The sequence below is a fragment of the Diabrotica virgifera genome, chromosome 1 (genome assembly GCF_917563875.1).
Source record: "Diabrotica virgifera virgifera chromosome 1, PGI_DIABVI_V3a".
Lineage (NCBI taxonomy): Eukaryota > Metazoa > Arthropoda > Insecta > Coleoptera > Chrysomelidae > Diabrotica > Diabrotica virgifera.
The window spans coordinates 206,239,766-206,264,589 of record NC_065443.1 but is presented as its reverse complement, the minus strand read 5'-3'; the positions used below and the strand labels follow the sequence as shown (position 1 = coordinate 206,264,589).

At 31.8% G+C, this 24,824-nt stretch overlaps 1 protein-coding gene across 2 annotated transcripts in view; it reads left to right on the top strand.

Moving 5' to 3' along the window:
• LOC114336445 (bifunctional arginine demethylase and lysyl-hydroxylase JMJD6-B) overlaps nt 1-24,824 on the top strand; it is a 121,739-nt gene that overhangs the window by 1,197 nt on the left and 95,718 nt on the right. Inside the window, exons 2-4 of one of the 2 annotated variants that reach the window (XM_050646645.1) lie at nt 4,707-4,887; nt 17,475-17,978; nt 18,675-18,804. In XM_050646645.1, the coding sequence (XP_050502602.1) occupies nt 4,708-4,887; nt 17,475-17,978; nt 18,675-18,804 (814 nt within the window). In that variant the 5' untranslated portion in view covers nt 4,707. Of the gene's footprint in view, nt 1-4,681; nt 4,888-17,474; nt 17,979-18,674; nt 18,805-24,824 lie in introns of both variants that reach the window. The other variant, XM_050646636.1, reaches the window with a different exon arrangement.

Below are 24,824 nucleotides of genomic sequence, written 5' to 3'. Positions count from 1 at the left end.
GGCCCTAGCGCAAAATAGAACCCGATGGCGCGTTTTCGCTGAAGCTCTATGCTCCACTTAGGAGTTCAAGAACATTATATATATGTTAAGTTTAAGACACCCTCTAGGAAGGTCGAGGTACAAAAAATGTGAGTACACATCAGAATTGTATTGTAGTCTTATGTTTTGTGAACATTTTGTTTTTTGAATGTTACTGATATCTTTAGAGGCAAAGAAAATAGACGATTTTGTAGTTGGACATGTGTTTTAACCGAAACAAAAGTTTACGCCCTGTAGGGAGGAATAGGTACGAAGGTGGGTATACATCGATATTATGTTGTAGTCTCATATTTTGTAAATATTTTATCTTTTTAATTTCTCTGATTTCTTTTAACAAAGACACTAGACGGTTTTATTCTTTATTAATATGTGTTTTAATTAACTACAAGTCATAAGTCAGCAGGCCATGTCTTATCATACCACTAAGAAGAAATTATTTCCTATAGTGCGAAAGGAATTGAGTGTCCAAAGAAAAAAATCTGTGTAATATACCTCTCACTATTTAAACAGCCTCCACGTAAACACCAAATCGGTACTTACTCTCAAGGAAATTCTACCCCAAACCATCACAGAGCCTCCATTAAACAAACTCGTCTCTCTTATGTAGCGTTGTGCATACCGCTTACGTGGTCGACAAATAAGTCTTATAGCTGTCGATAGAAACTGTTTACGTTGTGTGCCTTTCTGTTTTTAAAGTTTTGTTAACTGTTATTTTTTATTTTTAATTTAGTTTTGTTTCAGTTAAAACACCACCTATTTCCTTTGTTTCTAAAGATATCAAGAACATTTAAAAAACAAAAAGTTCACAAAACATAAGACTACAATACGATTCCAATGTATACTTACATGTGTACCCCGTACTCCCTACAGGGTGTCTCAAACTTTCATAAGGAAAACATTTCTTTTCTTCCACCCGGTATAAGTACAAAAAAAGAATGTGTGTGTACTTTGTACGCATGTAAGAAGTTATACTTCTATTATATGATTTCTTAAAAATAAATATACTTTGAACAGTTTGTTCTAATTTTTTTTAAACACCAAACTAATTTTGTGCTTACCGCTTTCAAAAAAATAAAAAAAAAGTATAGGATTGCTCCGGATTCGAACTCAAGACCTCTTGATCTCTGGTCGAATGCTATACCAAATACGCTACGAGGACTGTGTCTGTATTGGTTCGGACGTACCTAATGACAATTCATGGTAACAAACAGACAAGGTGAAGTATAATAAATATACAATAAAATGTTTTAATAATACTCATCTTACTCCTGAGGAAGACAAATCCAAAGACACAAAAATTATAATAAATATATTTCCTAAAAATACTAATATATTCTTTTCGCACCTTTTGTTGCACTGATATATTTATATAAATACTTCGTCTAATTTACTAACCGTTGCACGTCGTCCGCGTCATAGCCTGTGCCGTCGCATGATACCAAAACGAAATAGGGCTTTTCATTCACAGTCATTTGTTTCGAGCTTCTGTCATGTGTCACATAATATTAATATATCTACGTCATACGTTATTGGCATATACCAATGATACAAACCAAAGACGTATGACGTAGATATATTAATATTATGTGATACATGACAGAAGCTCGAAACAAATGACAATCGATGAAAACCCCTATATTTGGCGGTAGGTGTGTTCTTTTTTAGAATCATTTTGCCGAGTACACTGGAATTACAGCCACTAGACATATTTTATACGCGTTATTATATACGCGTAGAAATAATATTTGAAGATTTCTATTACATACTGTTAACCTAAAGAAATACACAATAATAGGTATGTTTCATTTAATTTGTATAAATGGATTATAAAGCGTTTTTATGAAGCACATTTGCTCGGAACACACTGTAACTGTAATCGAACGAAGGTGACATTTTAGAATAAATTGATAACATTTATTTGACAGTTGCGGTGATGACACTTCATATTTGTTCATATTCTTTACTATAAGTATCTGTTCTATTATATTTACTGTTTTTATTATTTACTTTACTATAAAAAGATCTTCTACTATAAAAATATAAATTTCACCTAATTTTATCACGACTTGGAATAATCCAAGTATCTGACAACTTTTTTAGTTGTTATTGTAGACATATACAAAGAAACCTATCGGCTTCTCCCAAGAGTTCGGAGCCGTTTTTTAATAATTATTAACAATGCATTGCAAAAACGCTTGCACTGCAAATCTTAAAAGATTATAACTTAATTCTTGTTCTCTATTTCTTAAGTTTTTATTTATTTACATTGAATATTAATTTGTTTTTTTGTATAATCCACGTTTACAATAATTATACAGGATGTAACAAAAATACAGGTCATAAATTTAATCACATATTATGGGACCAAAAATAGTTCGATTGAACATAACTTACCTTAGTACAAATGTGCACATAAAAAAAGTTACAGCCCTTTGAAATTACAAAATGAAAATCGATTTTTTCCAATATATCGAAAACTATTATAGATTTTTTATTAAAAATCGACATGTGGTATTCTAATGGCAGTAGTATCTTAAGAAAAAATTATAGTGAAATATTGACACCCCATAAAAATTTTATGGGGGTTTTGTTCTTTTAAACCCCCCCAAACTTTTGTGTAAGTTTCAATTTAATTATTATTGTAGTACCATTAGTTAAACACATTGTTTTAAAAACTTTTTTGCCTCTCGGTACTTTTTCGAAAAATCAATTTATATCGAGATATTTTGAATATTTGTCAAATCCACCACATATTTTTATTTGGTTAAGTACGATTTTATACGACTTTGTAATAATATGAACATTTATTTATGATTTACATTTTTAGGTATATTTTGAACCATATTAAAAAAGAAGCCACATCTCGATAAAAGATGCCTTATCGGAAAAATACAAAGAGGCAAAGAAGTTTTAAAAACACTGTGTTTAACTAATGGTATTGCAGTAATAGTTTAATTGGAACGTACACAAACATTTGGGGGGTTTAAAGGAACAAAACCCCCATAAAATTTTTATGTAAACATATTAAAAAAGAAGCTGCAACTCGATAAAAACTGCCTTATCGAAAAAATACTAGGAGGCAAAAAAGTTTTAAAAATATTTAGTTAAACTAATAGTACCAAAAAAATAATTTAATTGGAACGTACACAAAAGTTTGGGGGGTTTAAAGGAACAAAACACCCATAAATTTTTTATGGGGTGCACAAATTTCACTATAATTTTTATTTAAGATGTTCCTGCCATAAGAATGCCACATCTCTATTTTCAATAAAACATATCTAATAGTTTTCGATATATTCGAAAAAATCGATTTTCATGTTGTAACTTCAAAGGGCTGTAACTTTTTTATGTGCATATTTGTACTAAGGTAAGTTAGGTTCATTCGAACTATTTTTGGTCCCAGAATATGTGATTTAATTTATGACCTGTATTTTTGTTACACCCTGTATATGTGATCTATTTGATTTAAAATGGATTCAGGATTTTCTTGTACTTTTACTAAGAAGGATAACTTCAAAAGAAGTTTTAATAAGCCTTTGAACAATTGTCTAAATACTAAAAAAATCTAAAATAATAAAAAAAATAGCGGAACCTCTTAATCTTCTTCTTCTTCTTCGTGCGACTAGGATTACCCCTGTTTGTCTGCCTCTTATTCTGTTTCAGTTGTTGTTGACTGTACATTGTCTTTTGACCTTTTCGGCGGCCTTCCAACGGGTCTTCTGCTATACGGCTTGTTGTTTTTACAGATGTTCACTAATCTATCTGGTTCCATTCGGTTTACATGTTCGTTCCAGTTTTTCTTGTTTTTATCCACCTGTTAATATTTTGAATTTTGCATCGTTCTCGTATACTTCTGTTGCTTTGTCTGTCTCTTAATGATATGCCCGCTACTGATCTTAATACTTTCATTTCGATATTGTTGATTTGTTGTTTCGTCTTTCTTGAATCGGTCCTTGTCTCTGCTGCATATGTTAGGGTAGGTCTTACTATTGTCTTGTATACTTTTATTTTGCTTTCCGTGGTCAGATATTTGTTTCTCCATTCTCCATATGGTTTCTCGGAGGCAACCACTTACTTTTGCCGCTTTTGTTGCTTGTGTTGTGGTCTCTGTTCTTATATCCCTGTCACTAGTGATCTCTACTCCTAGGTAATTGAATTTCATTACTTGTTCTACAATTTTGCCGTCTATTTCTAACTTGCATCTACGCGGCTCTTTACTTATCACTATACATTTAGTTTTTTCTACTGATATTCTCATATTAAGTTTATTTGCTGTGATATTGAAAGTGTGGAGCTGCCTTTGTAGGTCATCCTCGTTATCAGCAATTAGTACTGCATCATCGGCATAGCATAGTATCGTGATTTTATGCGCACCCATGTGGTATCCATGTAGTTTTCTTACTTCGTGAATTATTTGACTCATCACCATATTGAATAACAATGGGCTGAGCGAGTCTCCTTGGCGGATTCCTCTTTTTAGTTCTATGCGATCTGTTATTTAGTTCTATCCCTTAATCTGTTCACGAAAAAATGAACTATGAAAATGAGCATAATTTTCTCTATCCCTAACTTATGCCTCGCAGTTTAGTTAAGATAGGAGAAAACTAAACATCTGTAATGCATTATTAATGTTAATTATAAGATCACACAACACTTTTATCTATTAGTATGATATCTGTTTTAAAAAACCTAAACATTTACTATGTTACACGTGCGGGTAACCTTGCGAAACATCTAGTTCTTTTTGATTTACTATGGAGCTACAGGAAGGAGATCAAGATATGCACTTATTCGTTCTTTTTCTGCTACGTCTTGTATAAAAACTCAGAAATATTTTACAATTCTGAGGTAAGTTTACTTTTCTAATGTAATTATTGTTAATATATGCGAATTATTTATTGTGATAGAGGAGCCCAAGCGGGGATTTTTGCAGTTACTTGAGCGCATCAGATTATCACATGGGGAGAAACCTTGTAGTAGGGGAACGAAGTATGCTAAATGTGCAGTCACTCGAGCGCTTTTGGGACCTCTTGGGTTGTGAAGAGTAGGTCCTAAAACCAAAAAAATATTAAGTAAAGTTTTCCGTTTTAGTGGGCACTTTCCATTTTTAATTTAATTTTCCATTTCCAGCAACCGATTTTTCCGATTATAGCGCCATCTATCCATAATTTGAAAAAATGTTTCGAATAAAAGTTGCTTATTTTTACGTAAAGAATCCAAACCTGGAATAAAAATTTGGGGCTCTTATTTAAGATTTTTAAAGTAACCGCCTACCCCACCTCCGTGTGGGGTCGTGTTTGGTACCATTCGATAGATTTTTCAAAAATACTGATTAAGTGTATTTTGCAGTTTTTCGATCTAATGTTTATTTTGCGAAATAGCGCGGGATTTGTATTTAAAATGTTAAATTTACCCCCCACCCCTCTCTGTAGGGGTCATTTTTGGTATCATTCGATAGATTTTTGAAAAATATTGAATACGTATTTTTTATTTTTTCGATCTAACGTTGATTTCGCGAAATATTCGCTTTTTTTTGTGAAACTTTTTAACTCACCCATTTCCTTACGCCTCAAATCGTCAGATTTTTTAAATATAATACACTCTTTTGCATGTCCATAATTTACCTTATCTTAATCTGACAATTTCGAGTATTTTTAAGGATAGATTTTTTTTCGGGCCTCCCTTAACGAACTCCCCTGTGTTAAGAGCCAATATATGGTAGAGGTACATCTGCAGGGCACCAGGTTTCCCCCCATATGATAATCTGAGGCGCTCGAGTAACTGCAAAAATCCCCGCTTTGAGAAAGAATCCCCGAAAGAATACATTATTACCGAGGGCCGAAAGTCCCTGAAAATCTCTATAATGTTTATTTTAATAAGTTACAGGGGTGAAAATAAAAGAGAAAATTTAGTGTGATTTTTAATTGCAAATATGTCATTAAAAAGAAATATTTTATTTATACTAAAGGACTTTCGGCCCTCGGTAATAAAGTAATCTTTCATTCTGCTTTAAAAATTTTCAAAAATACTTATTAGTTTTCTCAGGATTCGAAAAAAATCAATACATTTAAAACACAAATTTTGACGTGCGTCAAAATTTTGCATTTTGCTCTATCTTGCAAAATTTATCCAAACTCGACATAGTCAGATTAAGATAAGGTAAGTTAAGTACATGCAAAAGAGTGTATATTATTTAAAAAATCTGACGATTTGAGCGAGGCGTAAGGAAATGGTCGAGTCACAAAGTTTCACAAAAAAAAAAAGGAATATTTTGCGAAATGAACGTCAAATCGAAATACTAAACAAAATATAATATGTTCAATATTTTTCAAAAATCTATCTAATGTTACCAAGCACGACCTCTCATGGAGAGGGGTGGAGGGTAAATTTAAAATTTTAAATACGAACATCGCGATAGTTCGCGAAATGAACATCAGATCATAAATTGCAAAATACACGTATTCAATATTTTTGAAAAATATATAGAATAGCACTAAACATGACCTCCCATGGAGGTGGGGTGAGGGTTACTTTAAAATCATAAATAGGAGCCCCCCAAGTTTTATTGCAGATTTGTTTTCCTTACGTAAAAATAAGTAACTTTTAATCAATACATTTTTTCAAATTATGGATAGATAGCGCTATAATCGGAAAAAACGATTGTTGGAAATGGAAAATTAACTTAAAAATGGAAAGTCTCGCACTTAAATGGAAAACTTTACTTACCTTTTTTTGGTTTTAGGACCTAATCTTCGCAACCCAATAGGTCCCCATAACGCTCGAGTAACTGCAAATTTAGCATACTTTTCTCGCCTAGTATTGGATTAATATCGGCCTCGGAAAATATTTGCCATATAGACCAGTAAGGATCTGTTTTTAGGTGGATGTGAGAGGTGGCATTCAGATTTTTGCGGATAAAGTTAGGTGATAACTTCGTTAATAATAATTGATTTATGCTCCTTCTCAAATATGCCCGGAACATTAATAAAAAAAAATAAAATATTTAAAAATTTCGTTTTTTTCCTAATTTTTTTGCTTATAACTTTAAAACGATTAGGCTCAAAATGAAAATAATAAAACGAAGAACAACATATGTCAAAATCCACTCCTGAGACAAAATTTTGAATGCGTGACCATAATGAAATGACAAATGCATGACTGTAAAAACCTATCCCCACAAACGTAGGCTGCCGTTAACTGTCAGTCATCTGCGCAAAGGATTAAAATGTTTGATGAATTCAGTGACATTGTCACCAAAATGGAACATAGAGCACAAAGGATTTTTCGCGGAGTGATCCTACTGATTCATTAGCATTATACTGTGGACTTGCTCTTTTATTATTAAGAGCAAACAGTAGCGATCAACAGGTAGCAACAAAAGCGTTCCAAGATTACGGCTCTAATTTTGAATATTTTGTCGAGATATTTGGCACACATATTCGTAATATAATAAAGAATGGCGGTTACAGAGCCCAATTTTAGAAATATGTTAGTATGTGGAAACTACTCTATAACTAAATAAAATATTGAAAAAAGGAGCCTGTGCCACCATTAAGGAAGACAAAAAGATACACTTTCTTCAAATTACCTTTTTTATTTCTTGCCTAGATTTTGTGTCACATTGGAACTACTAAAAATTGATTTTTTTATAACAAGAAATCGAACGTCACTGACTTGGCAACATTTCGCGCCTATGTGTAAAAAAATTATTGTTTTTGATAGTATAAACGTCACTGTTATTGTCGAATTACCGACGCACTGTTGTCTCACTTTTGAAAGTTCGCAGAGCTTTCACAATCTTGGACCGCGTTTGTTGCTACCTGTTGATCGCTAGTGTGTGCTCTTAACAATTAAACATATTTTTTATAAATTTGACAGTGCCGTCACTAAAGGTTTTCACCTTTAATTTCGTTGAACCTTCATCAATTTTCATGAAAATGAAAGAAACAAAAGTGGTATGGTGCCAATTTGCGCTTTTACCCCTAGGGTGGATGCCCCCCTTCTCGTGGGTGAAAAATATTTTGTTAAAAATAATCTCACAAATTGAAAGAGGGACAAATGCTAAGTAAAATTTGTTATATAGTCGGTTCGCTAAACTCAGACACAACTGGTTAGTGATTTTAGTAGAGGAGAGTGGTACACAGTGAAACAAAAAAAGTTTTTAAGTTCAAAAAATGTATTTTTGAATTAAAAGGAAAATTTTCAAAGCAGTATGTTACATTAACTCTTTCCTAACATTCTGAGAACGAAATTCGCTAAAAATTCACATACCTAATGAAAAAAGATACAACCCAAAAAAAATACCGAAAAGTGTTTCACTGTGTACCAGAGTCGGTACACAGTGAAACATATTATATCTAGTGTCTTAAGAATAGGTTTTGCCACGTAAAACTCTTAACGAACATCTAACGATCCAAAGTCAATATTATTAAATTTGCAATAACCAGATTATTGTATTTATTAATATTGCTAATTACAAAACTAATATTATATCTCTCGGCAGCTCCACGTAGAGAATAACTTCCTTCTAATACCATCTTTGTTGCACCAGCCATTACATTTGCAGGCGTTTGCTTTCTAACCATCTGAAATAGGTACCAAAATATTAAATGTTGGTAATAATTTATAATATTACGGTACACAATGCGCGTATCACTGTGTACCACATAACACTGTTTCAGTGTGTACCAATAACCTAATCACACAATAAAATTTAAAACTTTGCTATGCAAGTCGTTATCTGACAAATTGTGTTTTAGCATATATTATTACATAGGTAAAATGCCATTTTAGTAATAAGAATGCTGGAAATCGGCTGTTAATAAATAAAAAAATACATGTCAACTACTGTTATTAAGTTACTACATAACTTTAAAAAACGTAAAATCCAATTACTATTCGCAAAACTTATTCCAAGCACGCGAACGCTCACAACAACATTCGACTCTTACTGGGCAACTGTAGATTTCACAAATGCGCTATACGAGAGCGCCAAATTTAAAAATAAATTTCGGTGTTTCACTGTGAACCATGTATCACTGTGTACCACTTTCCCCTAAGTAATTTTGCCAATTTGGTAAAATGGACAAAAAATAATTACTAAATAGTTAGTAATTTTGCCAATTTTGACGAAATTGGCCAAAAACAAAAAAATTACTGACTAAAATCACTAGCCAGTTGTGTCTGAGTTTAGCGAACCGACTATATCAAGTTGTTAAAATAGATCAGTAGTTTTCGAGTTATTAAAGATCAAAGATTTTATTTTTTCGTGACGAAAATGCATTTTTAAAGCGGTTTTTTCATAAATAACTCAAAAACCTTTTTGAAAAACCTTTTAGCAGTAATTCAAAGTGAATTATTGGCAATTGAATGCATATTTTTTTGTGAGTACTCAAATCTAAGTATTCAAGCTTAAATAACAGGAAAACAATGCATTTTATAACATACACTTTATAACACTTGTTAAAGTACTCAGGCAGTCTTATTCGTACCTTCGAATCGATCGCAGGCTATCATTTACAGTGAGAACCGGATTTATCAATTTTTGTTGAATTATTAAAAACTCGTTAAAAATTTAATACTCGTTAAAAATAAAATTTTATAGTCCAGTGAATTTTTAAATAAACAAATTAAATTGGTTCCCCCATTATGGGGGAACAAAGTTCATTAGGGACGTCCTCTCAGACGAAAGACATAGATAGTGTAATGGAAAATAATAGTTTTCAACCTAGTGCTACTTTGCCGATAGAAAAACAAAAGGATATCAAATATTTCAACTTGGTCTCAGATAAGTACAATTTAGATAATATTTGGGTTTATATTGAAAAAATTGGGAATGAAAGTGGTCTGTCCAGATTGCATCCTATGTCGATAGGTCACCTACTATTTAAGACCCTGAAACTTACACATATTAAAGAGATAAAAAGCATTGGCCGTAATCGTATAAAAGTTTTGCTGTCATCACGTTTAGAAGCTAATAATCTTGTCAAAAATAAATTATTAGACGCTCAAAATTTAAGAGCTTACATTCCAAATCACTTGTTGGAGGTTAAAGGGCTTGTAAGGGATGTAGACACCCAATTTGACATTAATTATCTTATGGAAAACATTGAATCTACCTCCAAAGTTTTAAATATTTATAGGACAAAGCGTAGAATCCAAAAAGAAGAAAAAATTGAATACGTAGATAAAAAAACTATAGTTGTCACCTTTGAGGGTAATATTTTACCCAACTATATAGGTTTTAATAGAGTTTATTTTCCGGTAGAACAATTTATTGGTAGGGTCGTTCAATGCTATCGATGTTTGAAATTTGGTCACGTGTGAAAGCAGTGTAAAAGTTCCCAGGAATGTTGTATTCAATGTGGGCAAACTAAAACTACTAACCATACTTGCGATAAAGCTATGTATTGTATACATTGTACAAGTAATGAGCATGTTACGATATCAAAAAGGTGTCCCTTTTATGAAAAACAAAAAAAGATTAAAAGTATAATGATCGAACAAAAGACTACTTTTTTAGAGGCAAAACATTTGTGTGAACAATCATTTTCTGGTGTTATGAATCAAAATTATTTTTCTTTGCTTGAAAATAATGAACAAGAATTTCCTTCGCTTCCAAAAATTAATAAAAATTCTGTCTCCACTCAGCTAGGCCCACAGACCAATAAAGCGCGCTCTCTAATATCTTCTCAATTGAACAATAATTCACATGCATCTGTAGGAAAGAAAAGGAAACCAAATTCTCCTATCATACAATCTCCTATTCATAAACCTATCTTTCCCTTTACATTTGGACCTGCCCAGCCTTTACCGGCTAATCCACATAAACCCAATTATAACAAAGTTGAAAATAAAAATCAGTTGACAAAAACTATAACAAATTTTATAATGAACCTCTTAGAACATATTCGTTCAATTGAAGATATAAAAACGTTAGACGATAAGACTATAATTAATGAATTAGAACAGGTTTTAAATACTGTAAACAATAATAGCTTCTAATGGCTGTACAAAATATTTTAAAAATTGGTCAATGGAATGCTAGATCTATTATGTCAAACAAAAACAGTTTAATGCAATACGTACACAATAAAAAAATTGATATTTTGCTAATTAGCGAAACATGGTTTAAAAAAGATTCCCATTACAGTTTTAATGGTTATAACCTAATAAGAAGAGATAGGAAGGAAGACCGGTTTGGTGGCGTTGCGATTCTTATCCGTAACACAGTAACCTTCAGTGAACTAAAACTAAATTATAACTTTAATTCTGATATTGAAGTTTGTGGCATCAAAACAAACTTTAAAAATATTGAACTCAATATATTATCTATATACAAACCTCCTAAATGTAAAAGTACAGTATCTGATTGGGCAAATATATTTTCACAGGTCATTGGTTCAGTAGTTATAGGTGGAGATTTCAATGCACATCATACGATTTGGGGATCTAATTATAATGATGCAACTGGAATACAACTTATTAAAACTGCAGATGACTTAAATTTTACAGTAATTAATAATGGAGAACCTACCATTTTAACTAAACCAGATCAAAATAAATCGGCTATTGATGTTACTTTCGTTACAGCTGATCTAGTCAATAAAATTAATTGGTCTATACATACAGACACCTTGGGATCGAATCATTTTATGATCTATATGGAAATTACCGACATTCATTTACCTGAAGAAATTATTCCTAAAAGTAAATGGAATACAAGAAAGGCTAATTGGTCCATGTACGAAATTTCAGCAGAGCAATTTTTCAATAACTATTACCAAATGGAAAATACGTCTGACAAATATAATTTTTTAATTGATTGCATAAATTATGCAGCTCAACTATCAATTCCACAATATAAAGCTTATAAAAACAAAATCAGAAATTCTCCGCCGTGGTGGAATACAAATTGTGATAACATTATCAAGGAAAGAAAAGAAGCACTTTCAAATTATAAGCAAAACCGTAACTTTGAAAATTACTTAAAATGCCAAGAGAGCATGGCTAAAAGTAAAAAAAAATTAAAGGAAATAGCTAAAGAAAGTTGGAAAAACTTTGTCTCAAACTTAAACAAAAACACTCCTTCCTCAACATTATGGAATCAAGCTAGAAAGATCAATAGAAAACCAATTACTAATCCAACATGTCTTAATGATACATTAGTCGATGAAATTTTTGATCAAGTTGCTCCTCCATCAGTCCAATTACTAAAAAGCTACAGCTATGCTTCAAATGAACAAAACCATTTTTTGCTAGAACCGTTCAACATTACAGAATTAGAATATGCTCTCAAAAATCGGAATAATACAAGTCCAGGTTTGGATAATATTAAATAACCCATGATACAACACCTTCCAAAAATAGCTAAACTCTTGCTGCTGGAAATATTCAATGAGATGGTCAAAAATGGGAGTTTAGTTCCTCAATTTCAAGATGTCATTATAATACCAATACTGAAACCAGGTAAAAATCGCAACGTGGCACAATCATATAGACCTATATCTCTTATGTCATGCCTTCTTAAAACAGTCGAACGAATGATAAAACAGAGATTGGAATGGTGGTTAGAAAAAAAGAAATTACTTCCCAACCTTCAATTTGGGTACAGAAAAGGAAGAAGTACTTTAGACGCCCTTTCAACATTAGTGGTAGATATACAAGATACATTTACAGACAACAATTATTTACCTGCAATATGTATGGACATAGAGGGTGCATATGATAGAGTCTGTCTAGATATTTTAGTTGAAAAATTAGTCAAAAATTTCCAAATACCAGCTCAACTAGCAGGAACAATATATAATTTTTACTCATGTAGAAAGATATATCTCAGAGCACATAACAGTAGTCTCATAGGTCCACGATACAATAACTTGGGGCTGCCCCAAGGATCAGTATTGAGCCCTTTGTTGTTTAATTTGTACACTGCTGATCTACATAATAGCCAAATTGAAAACTGCACTTTGAAGATTATACAATATGCTGACGATTTCCTTGTATACTCTTTTTCAAAAAAATTTGATAATTGTATACAAACATTAGGTAAAATGCACAACTTGTCAAACAATTGGTTCCAACAAAATGGATTTGAAATTTCCACAAACAAATCTAGTGTTTGCATTTTCACACGACACAACTTACCAAATATTGATAAATTACAATTAAGCAATCATGAGTATAGTTTTCAAACTTCTATCAAATATTTGGGGATGATACTTGACCGAAAACTAACATGGAAATCACATATTGAGTTTATGCTAAACAAATGTAATCAAGGAATAAATTTTTTAAAAGCAATTTCAAAAACGTGGTGGGGAGCAGATGTTGAAACATCATTACTTTTCTACAAAGCTTATATACGATCAATCATAGATTATGGTTGTGTACTCTATGGCTCTGCATCTGATCGGGTCCTAAGCAGAATCGACGTAACACAAAATACAGTTCTGAGGATTTGTTTAGGTGCTATGAAATCAACTCCAATTAATGCGTTACATGTCGAAGCTTTAGAGATGCCACTGAAATATAGAAGAGAATATCTAAGTAAAAAATTTATTATGAAATTACAACATAAAGATCCTTCCCTTCATATAAAAATAAGCAAATTGAATGAAGCTGATTTGACGAATAAATATTGGACACACAAAAATTCACCTCCACTTTGTGAAGCTTTTCGCAGAATGTCAAACTTTGATGTTACTTCAAATCCAGACGAAATCTTAGACTTTGAAGATTTTCCTTCTTTATTACATTTGCTAAAAGTAATTAAGCCAAGTTATCATGAAAATGCAGCTATCAGTCATAACATCTTAAGAAGTATCTTGGACGTTTTTTCGGAGTCTATAATTATCTACACAGATGCGTCGAAGTCAACGTTTGGCACTGGATGTGCCTTTTATGTCCCATCAAACAATACAGAAAAAATGTATAAAATAAATAATGCTTTCTCAATATTCAGCGCTGAAGCAATTGCAATTTATCAAGCTTTATTATATTTTATGAATACAGAAAATAAGTCTACAGTAATTGTTTCTGACTCACTTTCCGTACTGACAGCTATTCAGACAATAATATTTCCAAGTCATAATTTAAACAACTATATCTTCCAAATTAAAAAAATACTTTATGAAATCTATAAAAAACGAAGAGAAGTGCATTTCCTATGGGTTAAAGCACACATAGGTATCACCTGTAATGAACATGTTGATTTATTAGCAAAAAAAGCCATCACACATGGATCGTTAACCGGACATAAACCTTCTAATCCAGATATATGTGCAATTGTTAAAAATGAAGTTAACGAACAATGGAGACGAACATGGAACGAATCTAGCAAACATAGTTCCTCACAATATGCGATGATTCAACCTAAAGTACCTACTGAGTACTGGTTTAAAAATTATTCGGTTCCCCGTAGATATATAACTTCCATTATTAGAATAAAATTTTGGCACGCCTGTTATCCTTTTCATTTGGCGAAAATTAACATTTTATCTTCAAATCTATGTCTAGACTGTCAAAAAGAGGGAGACTTAAATCATATATTTTTTGAGTGCTCAAAGTATACTCAACAAACTAATAAACTAATTGAAAATTTATTAAAATATAATATATTTCCACCTTATAATTTATGTTACCTACTTTCTCTAAATAAGAAAAAAAAATATATGACTGTTTAATGGAATTTATTTGTAAAAGTAAAATCAACCTTTAAGCATTATCCACACATGATTATTTACCTTTGTTTTATCCCATATGTATTTACCTCCTATCCGCGACCTAGTCTAGTTATGTCTAAACGAAATGTCTTGAAGGGTTCCTAGACGAGAAGAAGCAAGTGACCCTGTCTTATTCCTACCTTAACTCCTGAATGCAATAATTACAATATTAACAACCACCTTTACGGTAACGTTTCTTTATCTTTCTTATTTTTGTGTTGTTTTATATTTTTGAAATGTTTTTAGTTTTTAAAATATACTTATTGTGACTGGCTGAGTGGCGACAGCCCATGCGAAAAAAGAAAAAAAAAAAAAAAAAAAAAAAAAAGTACTCAGGAATACCTATCAAATGAGCTCCAGCAGACGCTTATAGGGACAAAATTAAGCAAGATTTAATGAAAATAAGCGAATTCAAATTTTTTATGAAAAAATAACAAATAGCTAAAACATACTTACCTACGCCATTTGCACAAAAATTAAAATTGATAGTAATTTAAGAATTTAAGAATTTATTTATTTTAGCATAAGTAGGGGAGAGTTGGACAAAACGGGATACCATTCTTGTTTATTTTTATTACGGAAAAAATGTTAAAGAAATTATTATATTATTATTTTTTATAGGTATAACATTTATTGAAGCACACAAAAAACATATTTTTAGCTATTTTTAATGACTGGAAAATAGTAAAAAAAATATTTATTAAAGTCCTGCACATCCCGTTTTAGCATACCACGGTTGGATAAAACGGGATAGGTTCACAATATTTAATTTTTTGCATAAAATTATCTAAAAAGTATATTTAAGTAGATGAAAGACTGCAAAGCAAAATTTGCCTAGGCCTTTTTTATGTTTTATTGCAAAATGGGAAATAAGACCTTTTATTTAGGACTAGGTACGTATATCAGAACAAAAGTCACATAAAAATATGTTGTTCTATTCTGCAGTATGAGAACACGCTTTATCGCTATTTAAAAAAAATTATAGGCCAACAAATAAATGGGTGGATAAAACGGGACATAAAAAACTGTATCCCATTTTATCCAACTTATAAGTGTCCCGTTTTGTCCAACTCAGACATTTTTCAAAACAAAAATGGCTCCTGCCTAAACGTGAAAGTAAAATTAGATAGACTACACATGTGAATATTCGTTAATGAGTGCTTAATTAAATGTAATAATCACCAGAATTATATGTTTAGATATGTAGGCAATATAATGTAGGAAACGACGCACTTAAAAGTACAAAGTACCAAAAAAATACAGTCAAACAATTCTAAACACAACACTTTTCATCAAATAGTGGCATCGAGTTAAAACGAACTGAGAATGTTAAAATGACGACTGAGAACAAGTTTTCGTCGTTGTCCGATTGATAGCAGCACTAGTTGGGTCTCTAGGCCAGGTATCCCGTTTTATCCGACTATCCCGTTTTATCCAACTCTCCCCTAATAACCTCAAATATTTTGACCTGTTTAAAATGCGTAGTTTTGAATAAAAATATGATTAAAAACTCAAAATTTTTCAAATTTTCGCAAATTTCATTTTTTTTATATAACTCCAGAAATACTCGATATACGTAAAAAATGATACAAAACCAAATTAAATTATTTTAGCCAAGATTTTATCTTTTTTAATACTTTCGTAGCATAAAAATAAACGAAATAGAAACCTTTAAAGCCTAAATTTTACTGCGAGAACTATGTAATTGGGGCCTTTTAACCTTTAACATTTAAAAAATAAGGGATTTAAAACATTAAGTTTAATACGATTTTATAGCCATTGAAATTACCTTTCAAATGGTTTTTGCTTAAACCTGACATAAAAATTAAGAGAGTTGTTCTAAAAAAACAATAACATTTTGTTGGAAAAAATTTTGGAGCACAAATTTTGGAATAGGTACATATAAATTTTGAAAAAAAATTGGACCATACATTTTGATGCTATCAATTTCTCTTCTGGAGCTCAATTGTTAGGTATTTCTATGTACTTACTTGAATAAATGTTTAGTAAGTATGCTATAAAATGCATCGTTTTCCCGTTACGGCATCCCGCATGAATAATAAATAGATTTGAGAACTCGCCGTAAAAAATAAATATACATTCAATTACATACCTATAATATAACTAACTCACTTTGAATTATTACTAAAAGGTTTTCCAAGTAAGGATTTTATTCGGTTTTTTTATTAGCTTTAAATTTAGTTATGACTTTTTTGTAAAATTTATAGTTTTTGAGTTATTAATGAAAAACTGCTTTAAAACAAGCATTTTTTCTAGAAAAATTAAAATATTTGATCTTTAATAACTCAAAAAGTATTGATTTATTTGAATAATTTTACATAACAAATTTTGCTTACAATTTGTCCCTATATCGATTTATGGGGTTATTTAAAAAAATTATTTTCACCATAGTACTTTTGTTCCTTGATGTATCCCAAAGGTGTAACCAGGATGATCCCAAGGAGGGTTACAACTACTTGATGGTCTCTGGGGGGTATGGAATAGTAATGGTGTTAAGCGTATATAGCTTAAAGTAGATCCAAATGGTTCTACTTTTTTCAACGTTATTGGAGGTAGAAGCTCATATCCATCTTCAGTGACTGCCCTATGGTTGTGTCATCTATCTGTTTTTAATAGGTACTAAATATATTTATTATTATTAGGCATATTTATAATAGAAATACCTATTTTACCTATCAAAATATTTTTCAGTGTTTAATAGAGATGCCTGCTGACGCTTCAAAAATATTCCGGGAACCAGAAAATTGCGATTTCTGCAAAAACGTCACTCACGTTACAAAAGTTTCCAGAATATCTCCAGAAGACTTTTACGAACTATATAACAAACCTGCTATGCCAGTTGTTATAATTGATGCCGTTGAAGATTGGCCAGCATCAAAAACTTTCAATTTCCAATTTTTTAAAAGTCTATACGAAAATGTTCGACCTGATGAAGGCGTTAGAAGAAACTGCCAGTTCTTTCCTTACAAGACGGAGTTTAAAAGTTTATCGGACGTGTTTAAAATGTCCAAAAGTAGAGCCGATATGGTACCAGGAGAGAAACCTTGGTATGTGGGGTGGAATAACTGCAACGACAACGCTGGGAAAATTTTGAGGGAGTACTATTCCAAGCCGTATTTTCTTGGAAACCATTCTGAGAATATAGCAATGAGCTGGATTTTTATGGGAGGACCGGGATACGGAGCGCAGATGCACGTAAGTTGGCACCCTTTCCACTATACTTTTGTATACATTTTAATAGTGTACCTACCTACATATAGCACCTCCGCTCCGAGTGTCATAAGTCAAAAAAGCAAAGTTTCGAGAAAACGACGTTTAAAGTTTGACCTACAACATTTTCGGGTTTAATTCAAAAACTATTAAAATTAGAATAATAACTATGTTAGTCAGTTACAATGGTTTTTGAAGCTCTATAAAATAGCATAATATACTATATTAAAAATATTTAATTTTTTTTTGAGTTTGAGTACAAATGAGTACAAAATAATAATATTTTGTATTTTGAGAGCGACACCCGACTTGGGCGTCGAAACGTTAATACAATCAGTTTTTGGTAAAATTGTAGCTTATTTCCCATTGAAAATAGTTGATTATGGTATTAGTTGTTTCTTTAGCGTTAAAGTTTCTTATGTCTTTCCTAACTGCGTTTAAAATGATTTTTGTTTAAATTACTTAGGTCTGCAATGTTCGTTATGTGCTTATCTTTTATTTCTCTTGTTTTTTGCAGTACGTTCCTTTTGCCTTCTGTAAGTTTTTTATTTTTCCTTGTTTGCTTCAGTTGGCACTCTTTTTAATAGGAAAGTAGAAATTGAACAAATATATTTTCTATTCAATTTGATTACGTTTTCATATGTAACAAAAATGAAACTTAACACGTTAAACCTATTTTAGATCGACAACGTACACTATCCATCGTGGCAAGCCCAATTGAGTGGAAGAAAGTTATGGAAGTTGGCACCTCCACCAGAATGTTGGCATTCCTGTAGACGAATGGAAGTTGAAGTAAAAACTGGAGAAATAAGTAATTCCATTTAGTTTACTTTGTTCGCTTACTATTTTATACATTTTTTTGTCCATATGCCAGTATTATTTTGGTTTTTCTAAGCACATAGATAGATAGATAGATAGATAGATAGACATTTATTGTTTTTAAAAACTACAGTTTTATAACAATGAGTTTAGTAAGTACAGAATATAACTAACAACTAGTCTAGAACATAAATAACTATTAACAAATTTAAACAAAAGTTAAGCGCTATCACTAACTGAAATGGAGAACTTGGTTTTTTTAATAAACACCAATGAAGGAGAAACTGAAGTACAGAATATAACTAACAACTAGTCTAGAACATAAGTAACTATTAACAAATTTAAACAAAAGTTAATCGCTATTACTAACTGAAATGGAGACTTGTTTTCTTAAATAAACACCAATGAAGGAGAAACTGAAGCTTATTCATTTAAAACAAAAGATCTAAGTTTTATGATATTCCAAATATATATTGAAATTGCTTTCAGAGATATTATAGTTACATTATTAAGACAACCAATAAGGTCGGTGCAATTATTAAGGGGGGCCATATTAACCGGTTTCATTGAACTGTAAATGGGACATTCAAACAGTAAATGTTCAAGAGTTTCCAACTTGTTTGTGTTACAAATAGTACAGATTTCAGATGGTCGTATATGATATGTTATACCATTATAGGTAAATTTTAACACATGGCGATTAGATGTTCGAAGTTGCGCCATGGCACGAATGTATTTTATGGGAATTTGAAATTCCAGATATTTCTGTACTGAGGTATCTACGGATAAATGTTTGTAAATAGTTGAGAATGTTGACATGGAGACTGCTTGAATGTCTTCTTGATGAAGCATATCCATATACTTTTTTAACATGCTTTTCTTGTTTTTTAATAGCCAATCAGAGATGTTTTCATCCCAAGAAAATTCATAATCTAATATTTGAAAATATTGCTTAAACTGTGAAACCCAGTTGTATCTGTTCGTATTTATTGAATTATTTGCTGAAGAAATTTGAAGCTGACGCAGAAAACAAATAAGAGGAAGTCTTAAATCATGCATTTGCGATAGCTTGATAAGCCAATTTAAAGTTAGCTTGAAAATAGTAAAAGAAATTTTTACTCTTCCTGTCTCCAACCTAACAGCATAATCAGGTGTATTGATACTGAGATGTAAAAGTTTTTTAAAGAAAGTTATTTGTATTCTTTCTAACTGGTCAGCATATCTCATTCCCCAAACGGGCACACAGTTCATAACAAGGCTTTGAACTAGCGAATCGAAAAGTTGCACACGAGATGTCCAAGAATTCATTTTGGTTTTAGCCATTAAACCTATCACGTTACCAATTGCGTGTTTTGCTCTTTCCACTGTTGTATCGGCCATTGCTTTAAAAAGTGATGTTGTGGTTAGGGTGACTCCAAGATATACAAATTTGTTAACAACTTCTATTTTTTCATTCTTATATAGGAACTTAACGCCTTTATTGCCAATTTGACCGCTTCGGGCAAATGGAAGAATTTTGGTTTTGCCAACATTTACAGTTAGCTGGTTTTTGTCACTGTATTTTTCTAGATAACTTAAATTTTTACCGAGTTCAACTTCCGAGTCACAAAGAATGACCAAATCATCAGCATACAATAGCATTATTATTTGATTTTGGCTATCAATGGAGATACCTTGTGATCCTTGACTAATAAAAAACTGTTCTATATCCGCAATAAATAAACTAAATAATAGTGGACTCAAAGGTTCACCCTGTAAGACTCCTGTTGAAATATCAAATGGTCTTGTGTAGCCGTTTGGAGTTTTGATGTACATCCTAGCATTATCATAAATGTTTTTCAAAATGGCTATTATTTTAGAACTCACCCCAAGGCCAAATAGCTTTTGCCACAGCAAATGATGGATAATGGAGTCAAAAGCCCGCTTATAATCTACAAAGGCAGCGTACACTTTGCGTTTTTTCAGTCGTAGTTGCAGTTGTACAGCAGAAGTGAGGGTGAATACATTATCAATGCAACCCCTTGATCCCCTGAAACCCGACTGACATTCGGGAAGAACATTATTTACTTCAACCCAATCTCTGAGTCTGTTTAACAAAATATTAGTAAATATTTTTTCAACACAATTAAGTTAGGCAATACCTCTATAGTTTGCTGGATCATCTCTGTTGCCCTTTTTAAATATCATAGTAAAAATGACTTCACTCCAGTTATGCGGCGTAATGGTTGTTTCCAGTATTCTATTAAACATGCCCGTTAAATACAGTATCCAATTATTTGGAAGATTTTTAAAGAATTCATAAGAAATATGGTCAGTTCCAGGTGCTTTACGATTGGGACAGTTATTTAGGACTCTATATATTTCGTCACTGGTTATAATAGCGTCAAAAATGGGATGTCTTGCATCAAAAAAACGGGCATTATGATATAGTTTTGGGGGATATATATTCGAATAAAATTGCTCCCATACGTCTACATCGATAAAAGAAGTATTGTGATTTTTCCGAAATTTCCTAATCACTGACCAGAATGTTTTGGAGTCCCTGCTGTTTGCAAGTTGAGAATACAGGTTATGAAAATATATATGTTTTTTCTTTTTAATTATTTGTCTATAGGCTTTTTTTGATGTCAAAAAATTTGTTTTATAGGGGTCGCGGAAGTTATTTGATTTAGCTGTTTTGAGGCTTTGTTTCATGTTGTTTTTAGCTGAGGTACATTCATGATCAAACCATGGAGGACTTTGCCTGATACACGACGGGAAAGATTTTTCTTTATAAAGTTGTAATTGCGAAGCAGTTTCTTTAATTGCTGACATTAGATTATTGTATAGTTCCTGTGCATCAATATTTATAGAAAGAGACGTTTTATTCGAATGTTGCATAGAAATTTTATAGAAAAAGGCAAGGTCAGTATTCCATTGATATATATTTTTTTTTGTATAGGAAGTGCTTTTTTGAAACGACTTTCTCGAAAAAAGTCGGAAACGCAAGTTACCAGTATACCAAAGTGGTCAGAAGGGCTGTTATGGTTCATTACACATAAATCTTGGATAATAGGTATTGCACTGTTCTGGATAAATGCTAAGTCAATTACACTATTTCCAGCTTTGCTAATGTGAGTAAATTGTGCCGGTGTATCAGACTCAGTCCTCCCATTAAGTAGACAGAAAGAGTTGGTGTTCATGAAGTCAATAATATGGCGCCCCTTAGTATTTAAAACCATGTCATTGCTTAGACGATACTCCGATAGATTTGTGCCCTCCAGCATCTCTGGCGGAACTTCTCCAATATCTGATATTCTACTGTTAAAGTCACCGCCAATTAGAAGCGGAACATCGAAATGGTTTTCTAGAATTTCCGACAGAGATACTTGAAAAAGTTCTAGAATATACACAATATCTAAGGACGGAGAAAAAACTGGAGAAATAAGTAATTCCATTTAGTTTACTTTGTTCGCTTACTATTTTATACATTTTTTTGTCCATATGCCAGTATTATTTTGGTTTTTCTAAGCACATAATTTTTGTTTGGATTCACATTTCAAATGTCAAACAGCTTTTTAACCTTTAACTACCCGCGCATCAAGTTATAACATAAGTACACGTGTGGCATACTTTATACACCACAAGAGAAAAAGAGCGGTTTTGTTTATTTATTTTTTTTTTTGAAAAATACACATAGTTGTTTGTTGGCAATCTTAAATATTCGGCATCAGCAAATGCTTGGAGTTCCTTCTCAGTAAGTCAATTGGGATTTCTAAGTGGAATCTGATCCCTTTAAAAATAAAATTACTAATAAAATTTTTTTTGAAATGTGATTTTTTACATGATAAAAAGTATTGTTTATAAAGAAAAATATATTTTGTGCCATAATGTCTAAAAAATTAATTGAAAGATGGACTTAGATCACTAGAATCGTGACGTATTGTGTACATCATCGGAAACAACAAATAATAAACTGGTAATTACGTTCTTCTCAGAACGCCGATTATAACGAAAGTAAAACCAATCGTAGAGCACATTCCAGTGATAGGTTAGATTGTTAGATAGATAAATAAGGTCAAACATTAAATTTTTAAATATATTTGCAGTAGAACTCTTATATCTGGCGTACAAAATATGCCAACGCGTGTAGTTAAAGGTTAAAATAAGAAAAAGCACTTCATTATTAAATAATTAAATTTTAATCTACACTATTATTTTTTAATTTTCAACGCAAATATTTTTGTTAATAGTTACCCTTTTATTTCTAATCGTAACTGTATAGAAGAATCTGCGAAAATCGGTTTAAAAATGAATTTCTTCTTCTTTCGTTTCTGCGTAGGCGTTTACCCTACCTACATTGTCTTCTTCTATATTGGCAAGTCGACATTAAAAAAGAAGAACAACAAACAGCTCCATTTTGCAACGTACAACATCCGTTCCATGGCAAAAGACGAAAAACTCTACGAACTAGAAGAGGAATTGGGGAACATGCATTGGGATATAATGGGACTATCAGAAGTTAAAAGAAGAGGTAAAGGGAATGTGGACTTATATTCAGGCAACAGACCCTATTATAAAGGTAATGAAGATATACATACGGTGGAGTAGGTTTCTTAATCAACAAGAAGAGAAAATCACAAATTCACATAATTGACAGCATCTCAGACATGGTTACATACATGATTTTAAAACTAAATCCAAAAACCAAATTAAAGATTGTGCAAGTTTATGCTCCAACTGAAAAAGCAACTGATGAAGAAATAAATACTTTTTACGAAGATCTTAAAAAAGCTATAGACACCAACAGAGAATCCAAAATAATAATAATGGGAGATTTTAACGCCAAAATTGGAAGTAAGATTGAAGACCCTGAAAGCAAGATTGGAAATTTTGGATTCGGCACAAGAAACACAAGGGGAGAAAAACTTATGGAATTTCTGGAACAAGAAAACATGTATGTTATGAATACCTTCTACAAAAAAAAACCTAACAGAAAGTGGACATGGGTTGCACCTAAAGGAACCACCAAAAATGAAATACACTATTTTCTCTCAAACAACAAAAGAATATTTGAAGACGTAACAACAATAAACAACGTAACAACGGGTAGTGACCATCGTATAGTTAGAGCAAAAATAAATATTAACATGAAAGAAGATAGAAAAAGAATATTTAAAAAAACAACGCGGATAGATGATAGTTGCCTTTAAACTAAAAACACATGAAGAGCAATTTCGAGAGGTCTTAGCGGATAAGTTCGAATATGATCCTTCACATAATCAAGATCAAATTAACGAAATTAACAAAAACAAAAATAGGAACCTTCTCGAAGCCGGACTACAGGTCGCAAAAAAAAACAAGGACTAAGGAAGACAAAATAATATTGTTCTGAAGCTATTTTCTTGTGGCAATTTTATAATTAACTATTTAGAATATCCCATCTAAATAGTTAATTAAGACAAAATAAGCAACGAAACTAAACAACTAATGACGGAAAGAAGAGAACTATTAGCGCAAAACAAACGTCATACTCAAGGATACATAGAACTTGATAAAACAATTAGAAAAGAACTAAAACGCGACATACAAAAATGGAACGAGAACTTAATAGAGCGAGTCATTAAAAACAACAGAGACTTAAAATATCTAAGACCCGCACTGTGCGTTCAAAAAATCATCAAAATGAAAGACGCCAATAATAAGGAAGAGAAGGACAAATATAAAATAACAAAAATAGTCGAAGACTTCTACAAAACCTTGTACAGCTCGCAAAGCCAGCCTAATGAATCAACAAAAAAGAACGTCAAAAGAAAAATAAAAAACGTGGGATCAGGAATACTACCAAATATAAAGGGATTCGAAATAGAAAGAGCTTTAAAAGAACTAAAAAATAATAAAGCTCCAGGACACGACGGTATAATTGCCGAGCTCTTGAAAACAAGCAAAACAGTAACAATCCCTATACAAACAGAGCTATTTAATAAATGTCTTCGTAACAGCAAGATCCCTAAATACTGGAACGAAAGTCTA